This window comes from Podarcis muralis, chromosome 2, assembly GCF_964188315.1.
Source record: "Podarcis muralis chromosome 2, rPodMur119.hap1.1, whole genome shotgun sequence".
Classification (NCBI taxonomy): domain Eukaryota; kingdom Metazoa; phylum Chordata; class Lepidosauria; order Squamata; family Lacertidae; genus Podarcis; species Podarcis muralis.
The window spans coordinates 110,666,468-110,692,264 of record NC_135656.1 but is presented as its reverse complement, the minus strand read 5'-3'; the positions used below and the strand labels follow the sequence as shown (position 1 = coordinate 110,692,264).

Sequence of the window (25,797 nt, the reverse complement as noted above, 5' to 3'; positions counted from 1 at the left end):
CAGCAAGCCCAAGGCTCAGTGGTTTACACCACAGCGCCACCCGCGTTCAACTTGGTGCCCACCAAATGCTTTGGACTACAATTCCCATCAGCCTCAGCTGCAGTGACTCGCTGCAGGCAACCAGGGTTTCAGACAGGAATCTTTCCCCAGTACTAACCTGGGGATTGAACCCAGGACCTTCTGCATGCACAGCAGATTGCTGAACCACCAAGCCACAGTCCCTCCTCAGCTCAGAGCTGGGAAGGCTGGCTTCTCCCTACAGCTACTCAGGTAGTCAAAACATCTCTAACTCCCAGTGTGTCAGCCTGGACCTTTTTACCATGGTCTTCTTGAAGAGGGCAAGGTTTAACTGGCCTCCCAAATTTGTGGTTCTCTGGTTACTGATCTCCCCTTCTTTTTCTTTCTCATCTTCCAGGAAATTTATACACTGTGTGTTTGCATATTCCTCAGAATTTGACAGTGCCTTATTACAACACACCACTATTTGCCTGCTCAGCATCTCATGCTAAGTGTGTGTGGGGGAGCAACTTCCCCTTTCGTATTAAAATGACAAACGTTCCTGTTTTGTTTATTATCTGCTACCGGCCTGCCCAGGTTTTTGAAAAACAAATGAATACCTATATAGGTTTTCTGCCAGTGTTAGAAACTCAAGATATACCATATATGCTAGGCAATGGCTCCTTAAACCAGGGTTACCGTCACTAAAACAGAATGACTAGTTGCCATTTTGGAGCCGGGCGGCTCAAAGGTTTTATTTTTCAATGAGACTTTTTGATTCCTGAAATTTGTTCTGATTGTGCGGATAAAATGTAACAGATAGAATTCCACAGGATGAGCTGCTAGTGTGTGAAAACAGTCAAGATCCATGGATCCCACCTCTAGGTGGTGGAGACGTCAGGCACCATCCTGACACGCAGACATTTTCAATTGGTTGCAAGTGGCCAATAGCCAGGTGCAAAATGTGCCCAGTCCATTTTGAACGCTGCTCTCTGCCTTGACTTGAGAAATATTGAAGTCATTAAAAGAAACGGCTCTGTTCTATCATTCTGTGTCTCTTCCCTCCACTAGGAACTAGGTGCTTGAGAAGTACCGTACTTTTCCGTGTATAAGGTGCCCCCATGTATAAGACACCCCCTATTTTGGGGGACTCAAATTTAAGAAAATGGGGGGAGATGGCACTCGTCTGTCCCATTGCTGGCCGAAGATGCCAATCACCCGCCAAATTGCCGCAGCGTCAGCCAATCAACACCACGCATTAACGCAACAACCAATAACACGTACAATAGCTGCTAGCAGCAACCAAACTAACCACTACCCATGTATAAGACAAACCTCATTTTTTAGCATGATTTTTAAAGAAACAAACCTCGTCTTATACACGGAAAACTACGGTACACCGTACACTGCAGTATCTCATTTCTGGCTACTGAGGATTCATATACTCCTGAATACGTTTATAAAAAATTTGTAGCCACCCAGGAGACAAAGCAAGCTATTTTGTCAGGCCCGGGGATTTGTCTTCTAGGTTAAGGGAGCATGGCAGAGATGTGTAAGATTTTGAGCAGTGTAGAAAAAGTGGGTAAGGATTTCTCCCTCTCTCATAATGCCAGAAAACTGAACGCTAGAAAGTTCAGGACAGACAAAAGAAAGCAGTTATTCACACAGTGCATCCTTAAACTAGGAATCGGGTCCCAAAAGAGGGAGTGACGGGTACCAACTGGATGGTTTTAAAAAGAATATTCGACAGAAATCATGGTGGATAAGAATACCACTGCCTGCTACACATAGAATCATAGAGTTGGAATAGACCACAAGGGCCATCGAGTCCAACCCCCTGCCAAGCAGGAAACACCATCAGAGCACTCCTGACATATGGTTGTCAACATGGTGGCTATGTTTTACCTATGGGCATTTGGCTGGTTGCCATGGGAACAAGAGGCTGGACTAGGTCTTTGGCCTGGTCCAGCAGGCCTCTTCTTATGAGGGAAACCTGGAAACAAAACCAGGCGAAGCTGAAAGAGGCAGTAAGGCATAAGGACATGCAAAGATCCTTACTCCTTTCTCCTGGACGGGAAGTCGGGTCTATAGAAAAATACCATTTTTATTTCAACGTTTTGTGATTACTCTTTGGTATATTATTTTTATTTTTCTTTTGTGTTGATGTATACGGATAATTGTCTTTCTTGGTGTGTTAAAGTGAAAAGAAAAGAAAAAGAACATGCAAATATTCTGCATGGCCCTGACGCAAAGTCCATGCAGCCAAATACCCTGTTCCCAACAATTGTCAGCCAGATTATTCTGGGATGCTTACATGATTAATAACAATAACAATAACAATAACAATAACAATAATAATAATAATAAATTATACCCCACACTTCTCGGTTCAAAAACCGGGCTCTGGGCGGCTAACAACAAATTTCAAAGACTTAATTGTAAAAGCAGCATAAAATACAGTATAAAAACACGAATAACAATAAAATTCAAAGTTCAGAAATTAATTTAGGGGAAATCCATCTAAAAAGCATTATATAGTCACCAGGGCTAGCTGGCTGAATTTGTCCTATTTGGGCCAGCGAGGAGGCCAGGGGAGAATTAGCTGTGGGGTCTCAGAGTGGGTGATCTTCATAAAAGGGGAGGGGGAGGGAAGGGAAATAAAAGATCAGGCTGAATTCAAATTAAAGGCCAGGAGGAATAGCTCTGTCTTACAGGCCCAACGGAAGGAGGTTAAATCCTGAAGGGCCCTGGGCTCATGGGACAGAGCATTCCACCAGGTCGGAGCCATCACTGAAAAGGCCCTGGCCCTGGTGGAGGATAGTCTGACTTCCTTAGGGCCCGGGACCTCTAAACTATGGTTATTCATGGACCTTAAGGTCCTCTGTGGGGCAGACCAGGAGAGGCTGTCTCGTAAATACAAGGGCCCTAAGCCACAAAGCAGTTAACACCCCTCACTCTTTTTGTCAGTATCGTGTCCATCCTTGCACCATTCTGAAAGGTAAGGAGGAAAAGGCCACAGAACCTCAGCCTCCCAATTTCAAGCACGCAGGCCAGTTGTTTTAATACCTGAATGGCCTGGGAATATGACCCTCATCCCGGGTCCAGCTGGGATTTAAAAGCCACTGCTGCCTGCCCTTGGGACCTTTAGCAGAGGTTACATCCTCTTGGGAACCCACGGATCACAAGAAACCCGCCAGCTTGCAGAATAACTCAAAAAGCGACAGAGCTTGAAAGCTTAATGAGCTCCGGACACTAAAAAACTGTAATGAGCTTCGGAAATTAAAAGCTGCAAAGGTGGTGCTTTGTCTTAACTCTGCCTGCTTGAGAAAAGAGCTGCCAGACATGAGCTAGGAATGGGCGAGGGGTCTTAACAAGAAGGCAGGCAAGAGGGTGGGTGGCTTGCCAGGACAAGAGTACAGGAAGGACAGCATGTTGCCAAATGCTTCAGGGAAGCAACACAACCAGACAACACCTCCTGCCTCCAGTTTTAGGTAGTATGGTTAGGAAAAACCACCCACCCCAGACCTTGGAGAACCATTGCTTGCTGGCCGGCATAGTGGTTAGAACAGGCATGGCCAAACTTGGCCCTCCAGCTGTTTTGGGACTACAACTCCCATCATCCCTAGCGAACAGGACCAGTGGTCAGGGATGGTGGGAATTGTAGTCCCAAAACAGCGGGAGGGCCAGGTTTGGCCATGCCTGGGTTAGATTGCCAGTCTAGGGCCTGGGAGAGCAGGGTTCAAATCCCTGCTCCACCATGAAGCCCACCAGGTGACCCTGATCTAATCACTGCCTCTCAGCCTAACCAAACTTGCAAGGTTGCTGTCAGGATAACATGGGGAGTAGCAGGACTAGGTATGACGCCCCAAGCATTTGGGAAGAAAGGAGGTACGCGGGTGGCGCTGTGGGTAAAAGCCTCAGCGCCTAGGGCTTGCCGATCGAAAGGTCGGCGGTTCGAATCCCCGCGGCGGGGTGCGCTCCTGTCGTTCGGTCCCAGCGCCTGCCAACCTAGCAGTTCGAAAGCACTCCCGGGTGCAAATAGATAAATAGGGACCGCTTACTAGCGGGAAGGTAAACGGCATTTCCGTGTGCGGCTCTGGCTTGCCAGAGCAGCGATGTCACGCTGGCCACGTGACCCGGAAGTGTCTGCGGACAGCGCTGGCCCCTGGCCTCTTGAGTGAGATGGGCGCACAACCCTAGAGTCTGTCAAGACTGGCCCGTACGGGCAGGGGTACCTTTACCTTTACCTGAGAGCTAAATATGCAGTGATATAGTATATAAAATAAAAACAAGCACCAGGCTAGATAGACTTGTATTCTGACTCAATACATACGGCAGCTTCTTATGTTTTCCATGTTACAGAGCAAAGAGGCAAAGAGATCGTCAACTGCGGCGCAGTGAATATTCTGCAAGGGAGATGCAACGTGAAAACAGTGGCTCGTTCAGATTTCAAAAACGGCGCACCACACTGAAAATAAAACTGTAACAAAACAGATACTTTTTTTTTTATGGCATTTGTCGCAATTGCACGAAGCGATTTGTGCTTTCATCATGCACACCTGGACCACGGGCCCATTTAATTGTTTAACAAAAATATAGTGACTCACTGGACAGGAGAGGCAAGGCATCGATGGCATTGCAGAAGAAACGCCTGGAGGGCGATATGCTCAGTGGGGCAACACCCGCCTGGTGCCCTTGTAAGATGAGGGGTGTCGCCGGGGGGGGGGGGAATGCGAAGAGAAGCAGCAGTTGGTGGAAAGCACTGAAATGTAAGCATGGAAATGGCACAGTGAGTCTTAGCAGGAGTGGCAGGAGCCTTGTGGCTTCACACTTGGCAATGGGAGGAGAAAACTGGGGGCGAGAAGAACGTATTGCACAGGCACCCACACTTCTCTCTTTTAGTATTAAGGCAGGGGTGGGGGCACTTTTTCCAGGCTGAAGGCCACATTCCCTTCTGGGGGCCACACACCAGCGGTGGTCGTGGCCAGAGGCAAAAGAAGGTCCATAGATTCATAGAATTGTAGAGAATCTGAGGATAATCTAGCCCAGGGGTCAGCAAACTTTTTCAGCAGGGGCCAGTCCACTGTCCCTCAGACCTTGTGGGGGACTGGACTATATTTGGGGGGGGGTGATGCAAGAGCGCCACGAGCCCCAGTGGCTGCTTACCTGGTGGGGCAGGGGCTGGTGGCGGCAGGGTAGACTATGAGTGAAAGGGCTCTGGAGAGGGGCTGCTTAAAATGGCAGCCGCTCGAGCACTGCTGCTGGCACCAACAAAGCCCAGCCCCCTTCCTCCTCTAGGCCAGTGTTTTTCAACCACTGTTCCGCAGCACACTAGTGTGCCGCGGGAAAAATTGAAAAATTCAAAAGATATTTTTTTTTAAAAAAAATAAATGTTAACTTTTCGCCCACTAGGCGGACGCCGGACTGTGTGGGGTTTTTGGCGCTCCTCAGGGGGACACCCTCCACTTTTCTGATGTCTGGGCTGTGATTGGTCCAGACTCCAGCCTGGACCTATCACAGTAGGACATCATCTTCCGACTTCCTTCCCGCCCGAGCACAGTGTGCGCAGCAGCGGAGAGAAGAAGACGTCGCGACTCGAGTCACCAGGAGGACCGGAGCACGAGGAGACGGACGGAGACCAGGACTCGGCGGGAGTCGGCACAGCAGAAAGACCGCATCCGGATCCAGACCAGGCCGCAGGTGCAGCGTGAGGTGAGGAGGTCGTCTGGAACCAGTCGGTCACGGTCGGGTCTCGGGAGAGAGACGAGTGAGTCCAGCCCTGTGCAGCAGCAGCAGCCCGGTAATATATATAGTCAATATAGGCACAGAGTTAATTTTTTTAACATTTTCTAATGGTGGTGTGCCTCGTGATTTTTTTCATGAAACAAGTGTGCCTTTGCCCAAAAAAGGTTGAAAAACACTGCTCTAGGCAGGGCAGGGAGAAGTCAGGAGGAGGGAGGAAGGAAGCGGAGGAGGAGGAGAGGAAGGAGGGAGAGGGAAAGAATGAGCAGTGATCCAAGTGGCAATTCCCAGACCGTCTGCAGGCTGGATCCAGAAAGCAATTGGGCCTTATCTGGCCCCCGGGCCTTAGTTTGCCGACCCATGATGTAGCCCAACTCCCCTGCAATGCACGATACAATGAATGCCAAATTTGCCTTTGTGTAGTAGGCTAGTTTCCCCACACTCAGCCAGCCCTTTCTATCCTCCATCCACGGAAGCATGACCAGTGTCCAAGGGCACATTGAAGCCACCATTGGCTCCCAAGGTGATGGCCCCGCATTCCTGATTGAAACAAACACAGCCAAATACACATATGCAACTCAAAAGCACTCGTGGCCTAGGAGGCTGCGGAGCCACAAATCAAAAGAGGACCGAGGTTGCCTCACAGCACACTCCCACCACGCAGGGTTGCAACAGGCCCTACCTCACTCACAGTGCAAGTCTGGACACTGAGCCAGCTGGGAAGCAACGAACCATTCAGCTTACCAAAGGGTCCCCAAAGGCCTGAACTGAAGGAAGCAATGGAGGCAGGAGGAGGGTACCGATTTAAGAAGGCGGGACAGAGACACCACCACACCTTGCCTCATGGGGAGGGCCCTAATAATAATAATAATAATAATAATAATAATAATAATAATTTATTATTTATACCCCACCCATCTGGCTGGGTTTCCCCAGCCACTCTGGGCGGCTTCTAACACAATATTAAAATGCAATAACCTATTAAACATTAAAAGCTTCCCTAAACAGGGCTGCCTTCAGATGTCTTCTAAAAGTCTGGTAGCTGTTTCTCTCTTTGACATCTGGTGGGAGGGCGCTCCACAGGGTGGGTGCCACTACCGAGAAGGCCCTCTGCCTGGTTCCCTGTAACTTGGCTTAGATCAGTGGAAGAACACATGCAGTGCATGCCAATGTCCAGTCCCCAAAAGCTTCAGCTAAATGGAGCCTCGGATTAAGAGGTGATGGGGAAGACCTGAGGTCTTGGGCAGTAGGGTGAAGATGGGACTAGAAGCCTGACTCAGTCCAAGGCGGCTTCCCAAGTCCAATGAACAAGATCTTACTGATTCCTTGGAGAAGAGCCATAGCTCAGTGGGTCAAGAATGCAGAAGGTCCCCGGCATCTCCAGATAGGACTGGAAGATATTTTTGCTTGGAGCCTTGCAGAACTGCTGCCAGTCCGTGCAGACAATGCCAAACCAGACAGACCTGGTATGAAGCAGCTTCCTGCCCTCCTTTACTTTCAGAGGGCTGAAGAAGCATGCAGACCTGAACCTCCACACCACATCCTGGCCCACGAGTCCTCCTGCCCCTGTCTAGAGATACCACACCCCTTCCTGCACAAGCGAGTTGGCCATCTATGGACCAGAAGCACAGAAGACATGGGACCACCGCAACTTCAACAAAAAGGGGATGGGTTTGCCTCGCCTTTCGGAACACGCATTCCACACAGCGCCTGGGCAATGGATTTGTGCCAGAAATGCCAAATGCCCTCGTCATCCAGCGTGGCTAAGAGTGTCAGACCAGGACCTGGAAGACTATAGAGTCTGACTCAGTGCATTGAGTGACCTCATGGCAATTACTACTGCCTCTAAGCCAAACCTACTGCACAAGGCTGTGGCAAGAGGAGGGAAAGATGTGGGGCTGGAACCATTTTCACATCACTTTGTGGTTCTTGGTGGAAAAGTCGGGGGACAGGACGGGATGGGATGCAAATTTAATATAAATAAAACCCTCTCCCACCTCTTTTCTAACTTGCCATTGCCACTTCCAAAATAAGATTGACAGCAAATAGAGGGTTTTTTAAACACACACACAACTGCAGGAAAGCAATTTCCAAAATAAGATTGACAGCAAATAAAGAGGTTTTTTAAATAAAAAACACCAAAAAAAAAAAACCTGCAGGAAAGCAATTTCTGACCAGCAGCACCATCTAGGACTTGGGGGCAGAAACGCAACAAAACGGGCACCTCCCTCGCCCACCCAAATGTGGCAATGCCCATCATCCCGCACTTAAAACAACCAGGTCCAGAGTTTAACATTACAGACATGCCAACCACAGTTTTGGGCAGCCTTTCCCCCTTCTTTCTTTTTAGAGTTGCCACATGTTTCTTTGTTTCTCTCCGGCTGCAACAGAAAGGCGGCTTTCCCCTCTCCCCCCCCCCCCCCCGAACCTCAAGCCAAAAGCCTTAAACGAAAGTTTTGTGTTTGTTTGCTTTTAACTCTCGGCCATTCTCACGCTACGAGGCGCCGAGATAACCAGACAGATAACCGCCAGGGGAAGTATTTTTAAGAAAAGCAAGCAAGGAAAACAGAAGTCTGCCCAAGAAGGGCGCGGCGGGGGCTTCTTCTCGGCTCGCTTTGGGCTTCCACTTACCCAGCCAGGGAGGAAGTGAGGACAGGGTGGGGGCCAAGGAGGATCGGATGCGTCTTTCCCCCCGGAGAGGGAGCTCGTATATATATGATTTTCCAGCTTCCACGCTCTCCGATTCCCTGCAAGGGACGGAGGCGCAGGAAAGGGCGCGCAGGGCGCAGGGTTGCTCTTACCTTGACGAAGAGCTCGACTTGGGGCTGCTCCTCGGCCATGTCGAGGGAGGCTGGGCGCGCTGGGGTTGGGGGGCGGGAGGGAAGCTGCTTTGGGGGAGCAAAGGAGAAGTTTCGGTGGGTTGAAGGGAGAGGACGACGGGCCGCGCCGATCGGCTCAAAAAGAGAAAGAAAAGCAAAGCCTCTCGCAACTTCAAGCAACTTCCCTCCGCCGCTCCGGGCCACGCCCAGGAACTGAGCCCGGGCGAGCCGTGAGTCACCGAGGATGGGCGGATGGGAGCAGAGCGCGGGCGGAGGGAGAGAAGGAGGGAGGGAGAGAGAGAGAGAGGGAGAGGACCAGCCGGGGCCGTGGAGCAGCCGCGGGGTGGGCTCCTCTCTTGCGCCAACCTTCTTCGCTTCGCCCTCTCCTCCGATTTCGCTCCCGTTGCCCCTTTTCCACTTTCTCAGCCTCTTCCTTAAGCCCTAAAGCAGAACCAGGCTTCGTTTCACCTGGGTCAAAGTCTGGCACGCACAGTTGTGGTCGTCTAGTAGTAAGGTGAAAGCTTACTCGGAAATAGTGTATAATGAAATGAAAGGATGTATAAAATAACGTTTTTTAAAAAACAAACACAAAACCCAGCAGCCTTTCTTTTGGGAATCATAAAGGTAAAGGGACCCCTGACCATTAGGTCCATTCGTGACCGACTCTGGGGTTGCGCCGCTCATCTCGCTTTACTGGCCAAGGGAGCCGGCGTACAGCTTCCGGGTCATGTGGCCAGCATGACTAAGCCGCTTCTGGCGAACGAGAGCAGCGCACGGAAACGCCGTTTACCTTCTCGCCGGAGCGGTACCTATTTATCTACTTGCACTGGTATGCTTTCAAACTGCTAGGTTGGCAGGAGCAGGGACCGAGCAATGGGAGCTCACTCCGTCGCAGGGATTCAAACCGCTGACCTTCTGATCAGCAAGTCCTAGGCTCTGTGGTTGAACCCACAGTGACACCCACGTCCCTTTGGGAATTATAGGGGCTACTTAAACCAAGCATGGCCAAACTTGGCCCTCCAGATGTTTTGGGTCTACAACTCCCATCATCCCTAGCTAACAGGACCAGTGGTCAGGGATGATGGGAATTGTAGTCCCAAAACTTCTGGAGGGCTGAGTTTGGCCATACCTGACTTTAATAATAATAATAATAATAATAATAATAATTTATTATTTGTGCCCTGTCCATCTGGCTGGGTTTCCCCAGCCACTCTGGGCGGCTTCCAACAAAGATTAAAAATACATTAAAATGTCACACATTAAAAACTTCCCTGATGTCTTCTAAATGTCAGGTAGTTGTTTATCTCTTTGACATCTGGTGGGAGGGTGTTCCACAGGGCAGGTGCCACTACCGAGAAGGCCCTCTGCCTAGTTCCCTGCAACCTCACTTCTCACAGTGAGGGAACCACCAGAAGGCCCTTGGAGCTGGACCTCTGTGTCTGGGCTGGATGATGGGGGTGGAGACGCTTCTTCAGGTATACAGGGCTGAGGCCGTTTAGGGCTTTAAAGGTCAACACCAACACTTTGAATTGTGCTCGGAAACTGTATAGAAACTTGTTCATGTATGCGACTACAGCAGCAAGAATGTGACTTGCCCCAAAATGGAAAGAAAACGGATACAAAAACTTATGGAATATGCAGAAATGGCAAAACTTAGCGGAAGAATAAGAAATCAAGATGACAAACTTTTTATAACAGGATGGAAATGGTTTATTGAACATTGACAGATAAGTTGTAAACAGATAAGAACACCGGCAGGATTCTTGTAATAACCTGCAGTTTCATAAGAGTATATATTTAAAGAAGGCGAATGAATGAGCAAATAAGTTAATTTAGTTATGCAGGAGATATTAAAAATTGATTTAAGGAACTGCAGAAAGGGGGGAGGAAGTCAAACATTGAAATATCAAAATGATTGTAAAATCAGTGAAATGTATAAACCTGAAAAGTATAAATATAATAATAATAATAAGTTTGGCACGCACCACCCACCCGGTTGGGAGGCCCTTCTGGAGGCTTCACCCAGGGCAAAAAAACCTGGCTAGCCCCCCAACCCCTTGTAGCTACGGAGGACACTCAATTGATAACTTGTTCCCTCCCTCCAAAAAAATGCAGGGACATGGAGGAGCCTGTGGCTCTCCAGATGTTTGCAGTGCACTGCAGCTCCCATGCTCCTTCCCCGCTGACCCCTCTGGCTGGGGCAGGTGGGCGAGGCAGTGCCAGCAGCATCACGAGGGTCACAGGCCTCTGCCCCCACCTCTGACATGCCATCCCTGTTTTAAAGCATAAAAGTGGCCCGCCTCTTTCCATGGGCTACAGCGACGTAAGCGCCACTGTTTGCCCCATTGCGGCTGGTCCAACAGGTTTCTCAGGCTCTGGCTATGTTACAAAAGCCTGCCAGTCCTGTGGAGCTGAGGGTAGAGTCTCCCGGAGGCATGGGGGCTCCATCTCCAAAGCTTATTCTGGCCAATATAAAACACTTTTCTCGGGGGGGGCAGGGAGATGTTGTTGTTGTTGTTTAGTCGTGTCCGCCTCTTCGTGACCCCATGGACCAGAGCACGCCAGGCACTCCTGTCTTCCACTGCCTCCCGCAGTTTGGTCAGACTCATGCTGGTAGCTTCGAGAACACTGTCCAACCATCTCGTCCTCTGTCGTCCCCTTCTCCTTGTGCCCTCCCATCTTTCCCAACATCAGGGTCTTTTCCAGGGAGTCTTCTCTTCTCATGAGGTGGCCAAAGTATTGGAGCCTCAGCTTCATGATCTGTCCTTCCAGTGAGCACTCAGGGCTGATTTCCTTCAGAATGGATTGGTTTGTTCTTCTTGCAGTCCATGGGACTCTCAAGAGTCTCCTCCAGCACCATAATTCAAAAGCATCAATTCTTCGGCGATCAGCCTTCTTTATGGTCCAGCTCTCACTTCCATACATCACTACTGTTGGCAGGGAGATAGTCTTGCTGAAATCAAAGTGACTGGGCCATTTCACACATTGTATGGCTCAAATGGGAAGGGCCCTAGATTGGGGGGGGGGGTGTCTGCTCCACAAGCAGAAGGTCCCAGGTTCAGTCCCCACCCCCCACCATCTCCATCTAGGACTGGGAGGATCTCAAACCCTTGGGAGCCTAAACTGCCACTCAGCGTTGACAATATTGAGCTAGATGCACCAACCCTCCACTTCAGTATGAAGCCGCTTCCCATTTTCCTCTTTGTTTGTAGAAACCTCGGTTTGTCACAAGTAACACTCAGCTGAGAGCTGGAGCCAATACAGTGGTACCTTGGGTTACAGACGCTTCAGGTTACAGACACTTCAGGTTACAGACTCCGGTAATCCAGAAATAGTACCTCAGGTTAAGAACTTTACCTCAGGTTAAGAACTTTACCTCAGGATGAAAATGGAAATCACACGACGGCGGCAGGAGGCCCCATTAGCTAAAGTGGTACCTCAGGTTAAGAACAGTTTCAGGTTAAGAATAGACCTCCAGAACGAATTAAGTTCTTAACCTGAGGTACCACTGTATAGCTCTCTCTGGCAAAGCATATTTGCACATTTCACACTTTGCAAAGGCCTACATTTGTTGCATTTGTGAGTTACGTTTTCAGGAGCATTTTTTAAAAGAAGATCGCCTAAATGTACACCTTAAAAGGTGGAGGAGATAATTTATGGCCTTCTAATTGATAGGCTTCATTTACATAACTAAAAGAAGGGTGCTGGAGGTTTATAGAACAAGTGTGGAGAGAATGGTTAAGAACTTCTCTTCCCAAGCACGGAAATTTGGAGCCAGGCCTTGAATTTGACTTCTTAGTGGATTCGGGAAAGAAAGGGTTACTTCTCCATGCAGCATCTAACAAGCTTGCGGGATTCGTTGTCACAACATGCTGCCTTAAAAAAATAAAGACAAGACAAGACAAATTTATCGAGGACACCTAAGTGGAAGCTGTACATTTAGAAACAGAACACCTCTTGTTGGGGGTTAAACAGCAATTTTGCCCTGCTTGTAAACGTCTCACAATATCCAGCTAGTATTCCCACTCCCACAACTGGGCTGGCTAGGCCTTTTGAGCTATTTTCCTTCGGAGAAAAGAACACAAAAATCCTCTTGCTCCAGTTTTCTTGAATCTTCCATTCTGTTTCATCCCCTTGTTCTTACTAATCCCTTGTTATTGCAAAAATAATTACTACCACAGTTATGATTGCTACCCCATATTGTTACTAAAATGCCTGTCACGATGATGTTTATGTGTCTATGTCGGAAGGGAAAGGCCTGTGAACAAGCAAAGATGTGTGCCTTGAGTGCAGAACTGGGGCACGAAGAACCTTTGGCTCTCCAGATGTGACTGGACTACAACTGCCATCAACCCCTGGCCGCGCTGGCTGGGGCTGATGGGAGTTGGAGTCCAACCGCATCCGGAGCACCGCAGCTTCTTCCCATCCTTCGTATGGAACGTCTAGCCCAGTGTTTCCCAAACTTGGGTCTCCAGCTGGTTTTGGACTACAATTCCCATCATCCCTAGCTAGCATGACTGGTGGTCGGGGATGATGGAATTTGTAGTCCGAAAACAGCTGGAGAGCCAAGTTTGGGAAAACACTGGTCTAGCCTCTGCTATTGCTCATTCTGACAGGATTCAGCAGGAGCCCCTCAAAAAGAAAGCTAACCCTAGCTAACAATGTCTGGCTGACCAGTGGCACCATCTGGACTGCGCATTTAAAGCAGTTTCACGCCACTTCAAACAGACATGGCTTCCCCCAAAGAATCTCAGGAACTGCAGTTTGTTGTGAGCGCTGAGAGTTGTTAAAGGTAAAGGGACCTCTGACCATTAGGTCCAGTCGTGGCCGACTCTGGGGTTGCGGCGCTCATCTCGCTTTATTGGCCAAGGGAGCCGGTGTACAGCTTCCGGGTCATGTGGTCAGCATGACTTAAGCCACTTCTGGCGAACCAGAGCAGCGCACGGAAACGCCGTTTACCTTCCCACCGGAGCGGTACCTATTTATCTACTTGCACTTTGACGTGCTTTCGAACTGCTAGGTTGGCAGGAGCAGGGACCGAGCAACGGGAGCTCACCCCGCTGTGGGGATTCAAACCGCCGACCTTCTGATTGGCAAGTCCTAGGCTCTATGGTTTAACCCTATTCCTCTCGCAGGCCTACACTTCCCAGAGTGGTGCTTCAAGAGGTTTGAAGGGCGAAGGGCTCCCCGTTTGTGGAATTCTCTCCCCAAGGAGGTTTGCCTGGCACCATCATTATATATCTTTAGGTGCCAGGCGAAAACCTTCCTCTGTAACCAGACCTTTGGCCTTTATCTCTGGCCTTTCAAAGTGGGTGGGATGTTTTTAATGTATTTCTATCCGCCCCCCTTGGTTTGATTTATCCATGGCGGGGTTGGTTGCACAGTGGTACCTTGGTTCTCAAACGCCTTGGTTCTCAAATGCCGAAAACCCAAAAGTAAGTGTTCCAGTTTTCGAATGTTTTTCGGAAGCCGAACGTCTGACGCAGGTGTCGGCTATTGTTTCCAGTGCACCTGCACCAATCAAAAGCTGTGCCTTGGTTTTCGAACATTTTGGAAGTCAAACAGACTTCCGGAATGGATTAAGTTTGGCGATATTGTTTTTGCTATTTATTTTGCGTTTTTGTTTTTGAGGCTTTTTCGGTTAATTTGTTTTTGTGACTGTGTGGAACCCAGTTCAGCTATTGAATGATTGATTGATTGATTGATTGATTGATTGTGTGACTGCAGAAAACATAGCTGTCAACGTTTCCATTTTTAAAAGGGAAATTCCCTTATTCCCAATAGGATTCCTCCCAAGAAAAGGGAAAAGTTGACAGCTATGGCAGAAATGGATAGAAGCCTCCTCATCCAAACAATGACTATCATCAGTGCAGATAAGAAAATAATAATAATTTTATTTTTTATCATCCACAATACTGTCTTATTTATTTTATAGTACAGTACATTGATTATTGCTTTCATTTTATGGATCAATGGTCTCGTTAGATAGTAAAATTCATGTTAAATTGCTGTTTTAGGGGTTGTTTTTAAAAGTCTGGAATTTCTATGGGAAAGCGTGCCTTGGTTTTGGAACGCTTTGGTTTTGGAACAGACTTCCGGAATGGATTTAGTTTGAGAAACGAGGTACCGCTGTAAGTCGCTTTGTGTTTCCTTGGGCAAGATAAAGTGACGAACAAATTTAATAAATAACAATAATACACGCCGAGAACCAGCAAAGCGCACTGGGCTACAGCTGCAATCCTAAGTACATTTGCCAGGGAGTAGGTCCCGTTGGATGAAATTTGCGTGTCAGGGTTCAGCCTTGTCCAGAGCTCAGATCCTGATGAGCAAGCCACAAAGAGCTAATGATGCTGAGGAGCTATCAGATCCAGACATACCTGCCCCTAGGGCTGGAGGCTTCCTGGCTAGCTTTCTGTCTCACACCTACCCCATCTCCTCCAGACCCACAGGAACAAAGGAGACAGCAAGTCATCAGTCAACTCCAGTCCCTGCCAAAGCTCCGCACTTGCTACCTGGGAGAGTCCTCAGGAGTTGGGAGGAAAAGTATATGGAAATTGCACTCACGCCAGATATTTCCTGGAGCAAATCTTTAATGAGAGCCAGGAATAGGTGGCACCGCCAGCTCCTGTATCGGTTCCCTGTACAAGCTGCTTCCTTGCTGGCTTTCCTGGCCTGGGGGAAACGAAAGTGGGGCTTATTTATGAATAGGCGTACCAAGGGTGGAGTCGAGTTTTGCACCCAGATCAGGGAGACCTGGATTCCTCACACGTCCAGCCATGTTGTTCCTTCCTGTTTTGTAAATATAGGCGTTTGCTGTGATTTTTTCCAACATCTATAGCTATAAAATGGAGGGGGTGTAGCTGTGTCCGTTTTACAAACTCATCACAATGCAAGGAGGCAAAGGTTAAGGAGGCAAAGGTACTTTAATGTGAATGTGCTGGGAGCCGCCTTTAAGAGGAAGGTCGAGATGCAAACATGGTAAATACATACATGTATTAACTTAAGCCCTTGCTTCTGCTCACATGTAGGTCCTGAGCTAGCTGCCATTTCCCAGCCTGGCCTGTCCCACAGGATTGTTGCAAGGCTAGGAGGCTCCCTGGAGGAAGGGTGAGATTCAATTTAAAGAAATGATTCTGATTCTTTAGGGAGGCTGGCCTCTCATTTTAGTAGTCTCAGGGCGTATCACTGCTGCTTTCTTAGACAGGCGTAAATGCCGTCTCCTCAGTCTGGCGAGCCCTGAGAATCATTGTTCCATTGCGGCTCGCTGCGGGTCCCCAACAGAGAATTCTCGGCCTCTGCAGCAAACTACAATTCCCATAATTAAGCAATGACAAACCTAGACAGCATCTTAAAAAGCAGAGACATCACCTTGCCAACAAAGGTCCGTATAGTTCAAGCTATGGTTTTCCCAGTAGCGATGTATGGAAGTGAGAGCTGGACCAAAAAGAAGGCTGATCGCCGAAGAATGGATGCTTTTGAATTAAGGTGCTGGAGGAGACTCTTGAGAGTCCCATGGACTGCAAGAAGATCAAACCTCTCCATTCTGAGGGAAATCAGCCCTGAGTGCTCACTGGAAGGAGAGATCGTGAAGCTGAGGCTCCAATACTTTGGCCACCTCATGAGAAGAGATGACTCCCTGGAAAAGACCCTGATGTTGGGAAAGATGGAGGGCACAAGGAGAAGGGGACGACAGAGGATGAGATGGTTGGACAGTGTTCTCGAAGCTACCAGCATGAGTTTGACCAAACTGCGGGAGGCGGTGGAAGACAGGAGTGCCTGGCGTGCTCTGGTCCATGGGGTCACGAAGAGTCGGACACGACTAAACAACAACAAAGTGACTGTTATAACATTACAGTGGTACCTCAGTTTATGAACTTAATCCGTTCCAGAAGTCCGTTCTTAAACCGAAACCATTCTTAAACCGAAACCATTCTTAAACCATGGCACGCTTTCCCTAATGAGGCCTCCCACTGTCGATGCCCTTCCACCGTTCAGCTTCTGTTCCTAGATCAAGGTAAAATTCGCAAACCGGGAGACTACTTCTGGTTTTGTGGAGTTTGTAAACCGAATCATTCGTAAACAGGTTCTTAAACTGAGGTACCACTGTAGTAGTATAGATACCTACTTAGTGCCGTGTCGTATGTAAGAAAACCCACTTGGTAGTTAGAAGGTGGAGAGATAACAGTTCCCTTATGGATAAAGAATTGTGTAACAAACCTCTGAGTGGCAGCTGTCTTGCTATGGGATACAGCAGTTGTACAAACAGGCTTTTACACTTCACATACCACCACCACACAGATGAACAGGAACATAGGAAGCGGTTTTTCAGTGAGTCAAACCACTGGTGCATCTAGTTCAGTATTGTCAGCACAAACTGGCAGCAGCTCTCCAGGAGATCAGGCAGAAAGGTTTTCCCTGTCCTACCTGAAGCTGCCAGGGACTTAAGCTAGGAGCTACACCCCCTTCAAAATGTCCAAAATATGTAGATTGAACCACTTTCTGTTGCATGAAAAGCAAGCACAATTTTTAGTGACATAAAACTTTTCTTCATGGTAAGAGCATCTGCGTTACTCAAAAACTGACATTTTAAACGGACAACAGAACTAAGTGCAAAAAGGTTATCCCTCTTATTCTGTGTGCAAGACCAAATTGTAAATAATTGCCTTTCCCAGTTAAGAACAATCATGTTTCCTTCTCATATTTATTTCTGTTGTTGTATAGCTTCATCTTTGGCACATAATTTCTGCTGAGACATGCCCCAGCCCTGGGGCTTGTGTAGTGATGTGCTGAGGGTGCCTCCGAACATGTGCAAAGTGCATTTTCCTTTCTTCACAGCGTTACATCACAGCCTGCCTGGATAAAAGGAATATGACTTCCACACAGACTTGAACCCTTATACTAGTCAAATCATCGGTCGATGTTCAGTCCTAACTGTTGACCTGCCCTCTCACCTTCCAGGACTCCTGGGTTCTCAAGCGGGTAAGTTTTATATTTTTAATGGATTTATTTCCTACGCATTTAGACGTGTCATCAAGGGATGGCACAGCAATCAATAAAACAATCCATGAATCCAAATCCAGATAATAGTGTGTGTGTTTTAACAGAAAAAGGTAAAAAGTTAAATTCAACAAATAGTTATATAGCACATTCACGTATATAATGGACATATAATCTTGTGTAGCTAAGACTGGCGAATCCTGGGAGGGAAGGAGGCTCAGAATCTCATTGAGTTCAGCTCCTCAGCCGTGACTCTTAACTCCCCTGACTTACAGACAGGAAACTGCCAAGAGAGGGGTGCAGGTGGGTGTGGACTTGAAACAGCACAATAAACCTCTGTGCACTCCAATGAATGGGAGACTGGCTGGCCACAAGCCACATCCTTTTTAAAACAGCTCATCATTCACTTCTAGGTTCTGTTATTGGGGGGAGAAGAAAAACATGGGGTGGAAGGGAAGAAATAACAAATATATATATTCCTCCCCCCCCCCTTGAGAGCAGTGTGGTATTCCTGGGGAGGGGAGGCGGGGGCTTCACTACTGGTACCAGTATGGCACTAGGAGGCGCTGTTGTGCAGGAGGCACAATTTGGAAGAAGCTGGTCCAGGCCAGATTTTACAAAGAGCTACTGGTTGCAGATTTCCTCTTCCTCCACCCTCTAGTTTTAGGGAAGGTTTGGCAAAACCTCTGGTTCTGGCTTAGGAGAAAGGGGGAAAGTTGGAGAGGTAGGAGAGGATTAGATCAGGGCTGAAAGCAGCATAGGGGATTCCCCCAGTCCATCCCCTTGGCTTGTCCTCTCTTTCTTTTCCCTCCTCTCTCCCTCTCTCTCTCTCTCTCTGTAATATTGAGTTAACAGGATGACACCCTTTCCTTTCTCAGGCATAGCTGGCCTCCCCTCTCCTTGAAGCTGCTTCCTGTGTCTCCCCACCAACCCAACCCTCTGATGAGAAACTGCCCCATGGGCCCACTGGAGATTAAGGATGGTTAAACCTGTCAATTCCTGCTTATCTCAGTGTCTCGTTTTTTCCCTGTCACAAGTTCAATTCTCCACATTCACAGCTCACTTTGTATTTTTTTAAAGCAAGTCCTCAGTGGAAATTCATCAGCGAATTTCTCCTAATACCGCATACACGTTTGTGTGCAATTTTGCGCAATGTTGTTGCTGTTGTTTACATTTATATACCACCAGTGTGGGGGTTTTTCCTGGGGGGACGCAGGTGTACACATACCCCTAAACATTTTGTGAATCTATGTTAAGCCTCATTGAGGGGCAGTATTTCAATATGAGATGGAAAAAGGAGAGTACCCCTAAACATTTTTTGGTAGAAAAAAAAGCACTGTACAGTGGTACCTTGGGTTAAGTACTTAATTCGTTCCGGAGGTCTATACTTAACCTGAAGCACCACTTTAGCTAATGGGGCCTCCTGCTGCTGCTGCACCACCGGAGGACAATTTCTGTTCTCATCCTGAAGCAAAGTTCTTAACCCGAGGTACTATTTCTGGGTTAGCGGAGTCTGTAACCTGAAGCGTATGTAACCCAAGGTACCACTGTATACCACCTTTCCTCCGAGCTCAAGTTGGCACACCCTGTGAGATTGGCTAGGTCTGGCCCGAGGTCACTGAATGGGGATTTGAACCCTGGTTGCCCAGGCCAACACTCTAACCACTGCACAATACTAGCACACGCTTTTGAAAGCCACATCCCCATAAATGTTGTGTTGTAATGTTATTTCATTAATATACAGTCATACCTCGGTTACAGATGCTTCAGGTTGCGTTTTTTTGGGTTACGGACTGCCGAAACCCGGAAGTGCCAGAACGGGTTACTTCTGGGTTTCGGCGGTCGCGCATGCGCAGAAGCGCTAAATCGTTCTTTGCGCATGCGCCGAAGCACCAAATCGCAACCCACGCGTGTGCAGACAGGCCACTACGGGTTGCAAATGTGCATCCCACACAGATCACATTCGCAACCTGAGCGTCCACTATATACATTTTAATGTACCCTTTACCCTTGCATTTGAATATTTCGTACACTTTCCTTGGCTGGCGAACTGTATTGCAAAATCCAGAGGAGTGCAAAATTCAAAGAATGGCTGTGTTTCAGTTCACATAACGTTTCAGAAAGTGTGAATTGAGAACTTTCTCCTTTGTAAACCACTTAGAGTTTTGTTTAAATATAAGCAGTATATATAATTCGTCCAAATAAATAAATAAATATATGTCAACTGAATCAGATTTCTCCTCCAGCCCTAACATAAACCTCCATCCCATTGCTGGAGGACAGGAGAATACAAGAGTGAAATGAAGGGACTCCTCCACACATCCTGTTTATTTTGTATTCATCCTTGTTTGTCTACACAAAGCTAATGCTGAGCTTAGACCAGGCATAGGTAAACTCGGCCCTCCGGATGTTTTGGGACTACAGCTCCCATCTTCCCTAGCTAACAGGACCAGTGGTCAGGGATGATGGGAATTGTAGTTTCAAAACATCTGGAGGGCCGAGTTTGCCTATGCCTGGGTTAGACTATGTCTGGCTTTTGTGAAGCATTCATTCCCATTTCTTTGCAGCAATATGCATTCATCCTGATTTGCTATTGCAGTGCTTGTATGCCTTCCTTTTCACTCCAACCCACCCCTTGTATTTTAATGTTGCGACCCAACCTGGGACCTTAGGGTGAAGGGCGAGTAATTCATAATAATGACCAGAAAAAGTGAAACATTGCAAACTAAAGTTACATGCCCGGGGAGGCCTGCTGGCAGGAAAACATTTTTATCAGGCGCCGAACACAATACAGTGAAGGCACCTTCAATGGGCAGGGAGTTCTGGGGTGTAGGTGCTGCCCACTAAAGGATCGATTTCTTACAAGTGCATAATGAACCTTGCAAAAGGGCCAGTTCTGCAGATCAAAGCACAGACTTCCTCGCTACTCTAAGTCCCCAACTGCTTTTCAAAGAGCCTCTTTTTTAAAAACCAAAAACAGATATCCCATTAAACAGATATTCGTCCCCTTTGCACAGCTCATATTCTAAGGCCTTTGGGAAGAGCTGGCATCACATAAACCTATCACACCCCTCCTCAAATGATGCTATTCAAGCCTGACCTCCAAGATCACTGTTCTCTGTGTCCATAAGGGACCATCACCAGGAAACAAAGGCTGCAGTAGAAATTTGAGAGAATTGCAGGTAGCATCTGTTCTCTTGACCACCACATCCCTTCCCTCCCCCCCCCCCACAGCCTCATTGCCACTCTGGAACAGGTTAGCAAAGGGATTTCCAGGGCTCTATGCTCTATTCTGCAGCTGTTGCCATCTCGGCCCCTGGCCCCCAAAAAACTACAGTCATACCTCGGGTTACGAACGCAGCAGCTTGCAATTTTTCGGGTTGTACCGGAACGGGTTACTTCCGGGTTTCGGCACATGCGCAGAAACACAAAATGATGTCACGCACATGCGCAGAAGACCAAATAGCATCATGCGCATGCGCAGATGCAGCACTTCAGGCTGTGAATGCTGCAGGTTGCGAACGTGCCTCCCGCACGGATCACGTTCGCAACCCGAGCTATGACTGTAATTAAGAAGGCATAGGGGAATGGAGAATCGGGGAGGGGGAGAATATGGGTGGTAGAACAGAGATAAGGTGAGGCCTGTTTGGAATGGGGAGGGGGCACAACTCAGAAACATATAGCAGGGCCAGTGAGGATCCTATGGAAGTCTCCAAATATTTGTTATAGGAAATTGCAGGTTGTTATGCATTTATTCATCTTTTTCTTTTCTTTTTTTTAAAAAGAGTAAACTTTCTCCCTACTGAGAAATTGCATCATTATGTTTATTTATCTAAAGTATTTATACCACTCTTTTATACTTTTAAGTTTGTAGCAATTCAATCAGTAGTGGTAGTAGCAGTACTATTCACACTGTATCTTTCTATATACATAGAAATGTAAGGTATCGTCACGCTCTGCAGTTTGCTTTGCCACCAGTAGGTGGCCATGCCAACTGCAGCATGGGAAGTCGCAGGCAGGCCCAAGTGAGTTGTTTAACAGAGGAAAGGAGGCCCTTCACACAGCGGTTTAGCAAACCGCTGAGTGAAGCGTCTACCTTCCCTCTGTTAAATGCATCAGTAGTAAGAGGAGGGGCTTGAGGAAGTTGTGGGGGGATGTGGTGGGCTGAGGGTGGGTGGAGGCAAGGAGGTAGATGAGCTAAGAGGATTCCATAGCTGGCAATTTAGCATCCTTAGAAAAAGTCCTTTTCCTTTGGCCACCTGCTTAACCTCTGAATATGATCTTGAAGAATATTTGTATGCCAGAGAATACAATACCGTACTTAATCCTAGAAATGTGCTGTGATCTTTTATCTGTAATCTATAGGGTTTGGAAGCAGCCAAGTCTGTTTGGGATACACTCTATGCCAGTGGTGGCCAAACTTGGCCCTCCAGATGTTTTGGGACTACAACTCCCATCATCCCTAGCTAGCAGGACCAGTAGCCAGGGGTGATGGGAATTGTAGTCCCAAAACAGCTGGAGGGCCAAGTTTGGCCATCACTGCTCTATGTAGTTATTCTGCTTTGAGGAGTTAGTTGGGTCGGAATCTGATCTATGAATTCCAAAGCTCCACCCCTCTTCCCCATTAATATGAGGGGAAATCTAAAAATGGCTGTAATGTTTTATTTCCTCTTCACAGAAGTGGATGGAACTTTCGGGTAAAATTACAATTAAGCAGTACAGTGGACGCTCAGGTTGCGAACGTAATCCGTGCGGGATGCACGTTTGCAACCCGCATCTGCGCATCTGTGCACGTGCGGGTTGCGATTCAGCACTTCTGCGCATGCGCAAAGTGCGATTTAGCGCTTCTGTGCATGCGCGACTGCCGAAACTCGGAAGTAACCCGTTCCGGTACTTTCGGGTTTCGGTGGTCCGTAACCTGAAAAAAACGCAACCTGAAGCGTCTGTAACCTGAGGTATGACTGTATTTAAATCAGCCACAAAATTGAAAGACGCCTGCTTCTTGGGAGAAAAGCAATGACAAACCTAGACAGCATCTTAAAAAACAGAGACATCACCCTGCCAACAAAGGCCTGTATAGTTCAAGCTATGGTTTTCCCAGTAGTGATGTATGGAAGTGAGAGCTGGACCATAAAGAAGGCTGATCGCCGAAGAATTGATGCTTTTGAATTATGGTGCTGGAGGAGACTCTTGAGAGTCCCATGGACTGCAAGAAGATCAAACCTCTCCATTCTGAGGGAAATCAGCCCTGAGTGCTCACTGGAAGGAGAGATCCTGAAGCTGAGGCTCCAATACTTTGGCCACCTCATGAGAAGAGAAGACTCCCTGGAAAAGACCCTGATGTTGGGAAAGATGGAGGGCACAAGGAGAAGGGGACGACAGAGGACGAGATGGTTGGACGGTGTTCTCGAAGCTACCAGCATGAGTTTGACCAAACTGCGGGAGGCAGTGGGAGACAGGAGAGCCTGGTGTGCTCTGGTCCATGGGGTCACGAAGAGTCGGACACGACTAAACGACTAAACAACAACAACAAATAAATAAATAAATAGTTAAAAGATGGAATTTGCTCCCACAAGAGGCGGTGATGGCCACAAACTTGGATGGCTTTGAAAGAGGATTAAACAGATTCACGGGGGTTATCAGTGTCTGTTAACCCTGAAGGCTATTTTCCATCTTTACTTCTAGAGGCAGCACGCTTTTTGAATGTCAATTGCTGGGAACCTCAGAAGGAGAGAGTGCTGTTGAAACTTTTAATTACTTATTTAGATATCGCTTAGTGCCGGACAAGGCTTCTACGCGCTTTACAATTTATTTATTTTTTAATTGCACAGCCATTAAAACATAGACACCCTTTCTGAACATAAGACAATAAAGCCATCCCATTAAGAGATGAGCCAGGAAAACCTACCACGTTAGCTTTTGTTAATCCCTCAAGTTTAACTTTCCTTCTTTTCCACCCCCCCAACTCCCTTTCCTTTTGCTAATTAATATGGGGACGTTTCAGCCAATGGCCACAAGGTGGAACATTTCGCATATGGCACAAAGCATCCGCTTCTCTTGAAATTTAAGGACAGGATGGGTGTTATCCTTGCCTAAAGTACCATTGAGAGGAAACTTGCAAAACTTGATTTTGCATGGGAAGGGAAAGTTGGCGCTGCACTCCCCGGGCTTCAGGCTGCAGGCAGCTATCCGCAAGCCTTCGGAGCTCAGCGGGAAATCCCGCCACGCTCAGAAGGCTTGCGGATAGCTGCCTGAAGCCCGGCGAGCGCAGTGGCAGTTGGGGAATGCAGAGGGAGTGTGTCTACCGTATTTTTCGCTCCATAGGGTGCACCGGACCATAGGGCGCACCTAGATTTTAGGGGGGGAAATAAAGGAAAAAAATTATCCCCCCCCCCAGCCCCAAAGAGCAAAGAAGCCAAGACAGCGAGTGGGATCCACCCCACGGGCTGTCTTGCCTTCCTTTTTAGCCACGCACAACCTCTCCAGCCGCAACCGACCTCTCTCGCTCTCCAGGCTTCAGCGAAAGCCTGCATTCACTCCATAGGACGCACACACATTTCCCCTTCATTTTTGGAGGGGGAAAAGTGCGTCCTATAGAGGAAAAATACGGTAATTGGGACGACCTCGTATTTGCCTTTACACCTTCCGCATATGACATGTGAATATAGGGCTACAGTCTTGCAGGTATGGGGATCCTAGGCCATGCTGGGTTTTGTAAGCCAAAACCAGCAAACTGATTTGGTCTGGAAATGCAGTAGCAGCCAATATCTCTGACAAAGCAAAGATGGTTAAGGTTGCCAAAAGTTGTTGAGGGTTTTTTAAAAAAAAACACACAACAAAAAACGGTGATTTTTCTTTTTACATTGGTGCCTCAGGTTACAGACGCTTCAGGATACAGACGCTGGAACCGGGTTCGCGTCTCCGCTCTTCCACATGCAGCTGCTTGGTGACCTTGGGCCAGTCACACTTCTCTGAAGTCTCTCAGCCCCACTCACCTCACAGAGTGTTTGTTGTGGGGGAGGAAGGGAAAGGAGATTGTCAGCCGCTTTGAGACTCCTGAAGGGGAGTGATAAAGTGGGATATCAAATCCAAACTCTTCTTCTTCTTCTTCTTCTTCTTCTTCTTCTTCTTCTTCTTCTTACAGACGCTTCAGGTTACAGAGTCTGCTAACCCAGAAATAGTACCTAAGAACTTTGCTTCAGGATGAGAACAGAAATCGTGCGGTGGCAGCGGGAGGCCCCTTTAGCTAAAGTGGTACCTCAGGTTAAGAACAGTTTCAGGTTAAGAACGGATCTCCAAAACAAATTAAGTTCTTAACCCGAGGTACCACTGTACTTCCCTAAGATCCAAAGTGCTGCCTTTTGGAAATTCCCTCCGGACGTCAATTCCGCCTTTGAAATCCTGGTAATATCTGGGAAAATCTGGACGTATGGCAGCTCTACATTTGTATTCCAATTAATATCAAAATGATAATGATTCAGAGTCTCTTTCTCTCTCCTTCTCTCCTCATCACTCCCCCTCTATTCTGGTTCTCATCCCCCATTCCTTTTCCTTACCCCACCCCCACCCTCGCATGCTGTTATTCGCCTGGCAAATCCCTTTCTACGGAAGGATGCTTAGCTTCTGCTTAGAGTGGCAGATGTTTTCTTCTTGTCTCATTCCCCTGGAGAGAGCAGAGGCATGTTTTCAGGTGATGGGGAGTGTTTACTGCGGGCAGATCCATAGCGCAGATTTAAAACACTTGTTTAAAAGCACTTTACTTCCGCAAAGAATCACGGGAACCGCTAGTTTGTCAAACCCGTCAAGGGGGAACTACAGTTCCCAGGATTCTATGGGGGAAGCTGTACACTTTAAATGTGCATTGGATGTGCTTGAAATAAATGGTGTGGATATACCCTTAGCTCAAAGCCATAAGGAGCAAGGAGGCCACAGCCTCATTCAGATGTAACAAACCCCATCTTATAAACCAGGCATAGGCAAACTCGGCCCTCCAGATGTTTTGGGACTACAATTCCCATCATCCCTGACCACTGGCCCTGTTAGCTAGGGATGATGGGAGTTGTAGTCCCAAAACATCCAGAGGGCCGAGTTTGTCTGTGCCTGTTATAAACCGCAGCTTGCCTGATTGGGAATAAAGTCATGGGCCCATGTTTAACTTGGTTCATATTCTGCTTCAGCAAAGATTTTGTGGTTTTTCAAAACAGTTTCTGAACTGTGAAACTCTGGGCTCCTCAAGCAGAGG

General features: G+C 47.8%; 1 protein-coding gene and 1 long non-coding RNA gene across 2 annotated transcripts in view; one reads left to right on the top strand and one right to left on the bottom strand.

Moving 5' to 3' along the window:
• The window catches only part of CLIC1 (chloride intracellular channel 1), a 35,089-nt gene extending 26,369 nt beyond the window's left edge, over window positions 1–8,720 (bottom strand). The window contains exon 1 of the mRNA XM_028719847.2: window positions 8,541–8,720. Within this exon, the coding sequence (XP_028575680.1) occupies window positions 8,541–8,579 (39 nt within the window). The 5' untranslated portion in view covers window positions 8,580–8,720. The remainder of the gene's footprint in view (window positions 1–8,540) is intronic.
• Window positions 8,675–19,331, top strand: LOC144326611 (uncharacterized). Its single transcript, XR_013391628.1, has 3 exons — window positions 8,675–8,788; window positions 17,394–17,537; window positions 18,434–19,331. It is a non-coding gene; the product is annotated as an uncharacterized LOC144326611 (long non-coding RNA).
• Window positions 19,332–25,797: the final 6,466 nt, after the last annotated feature.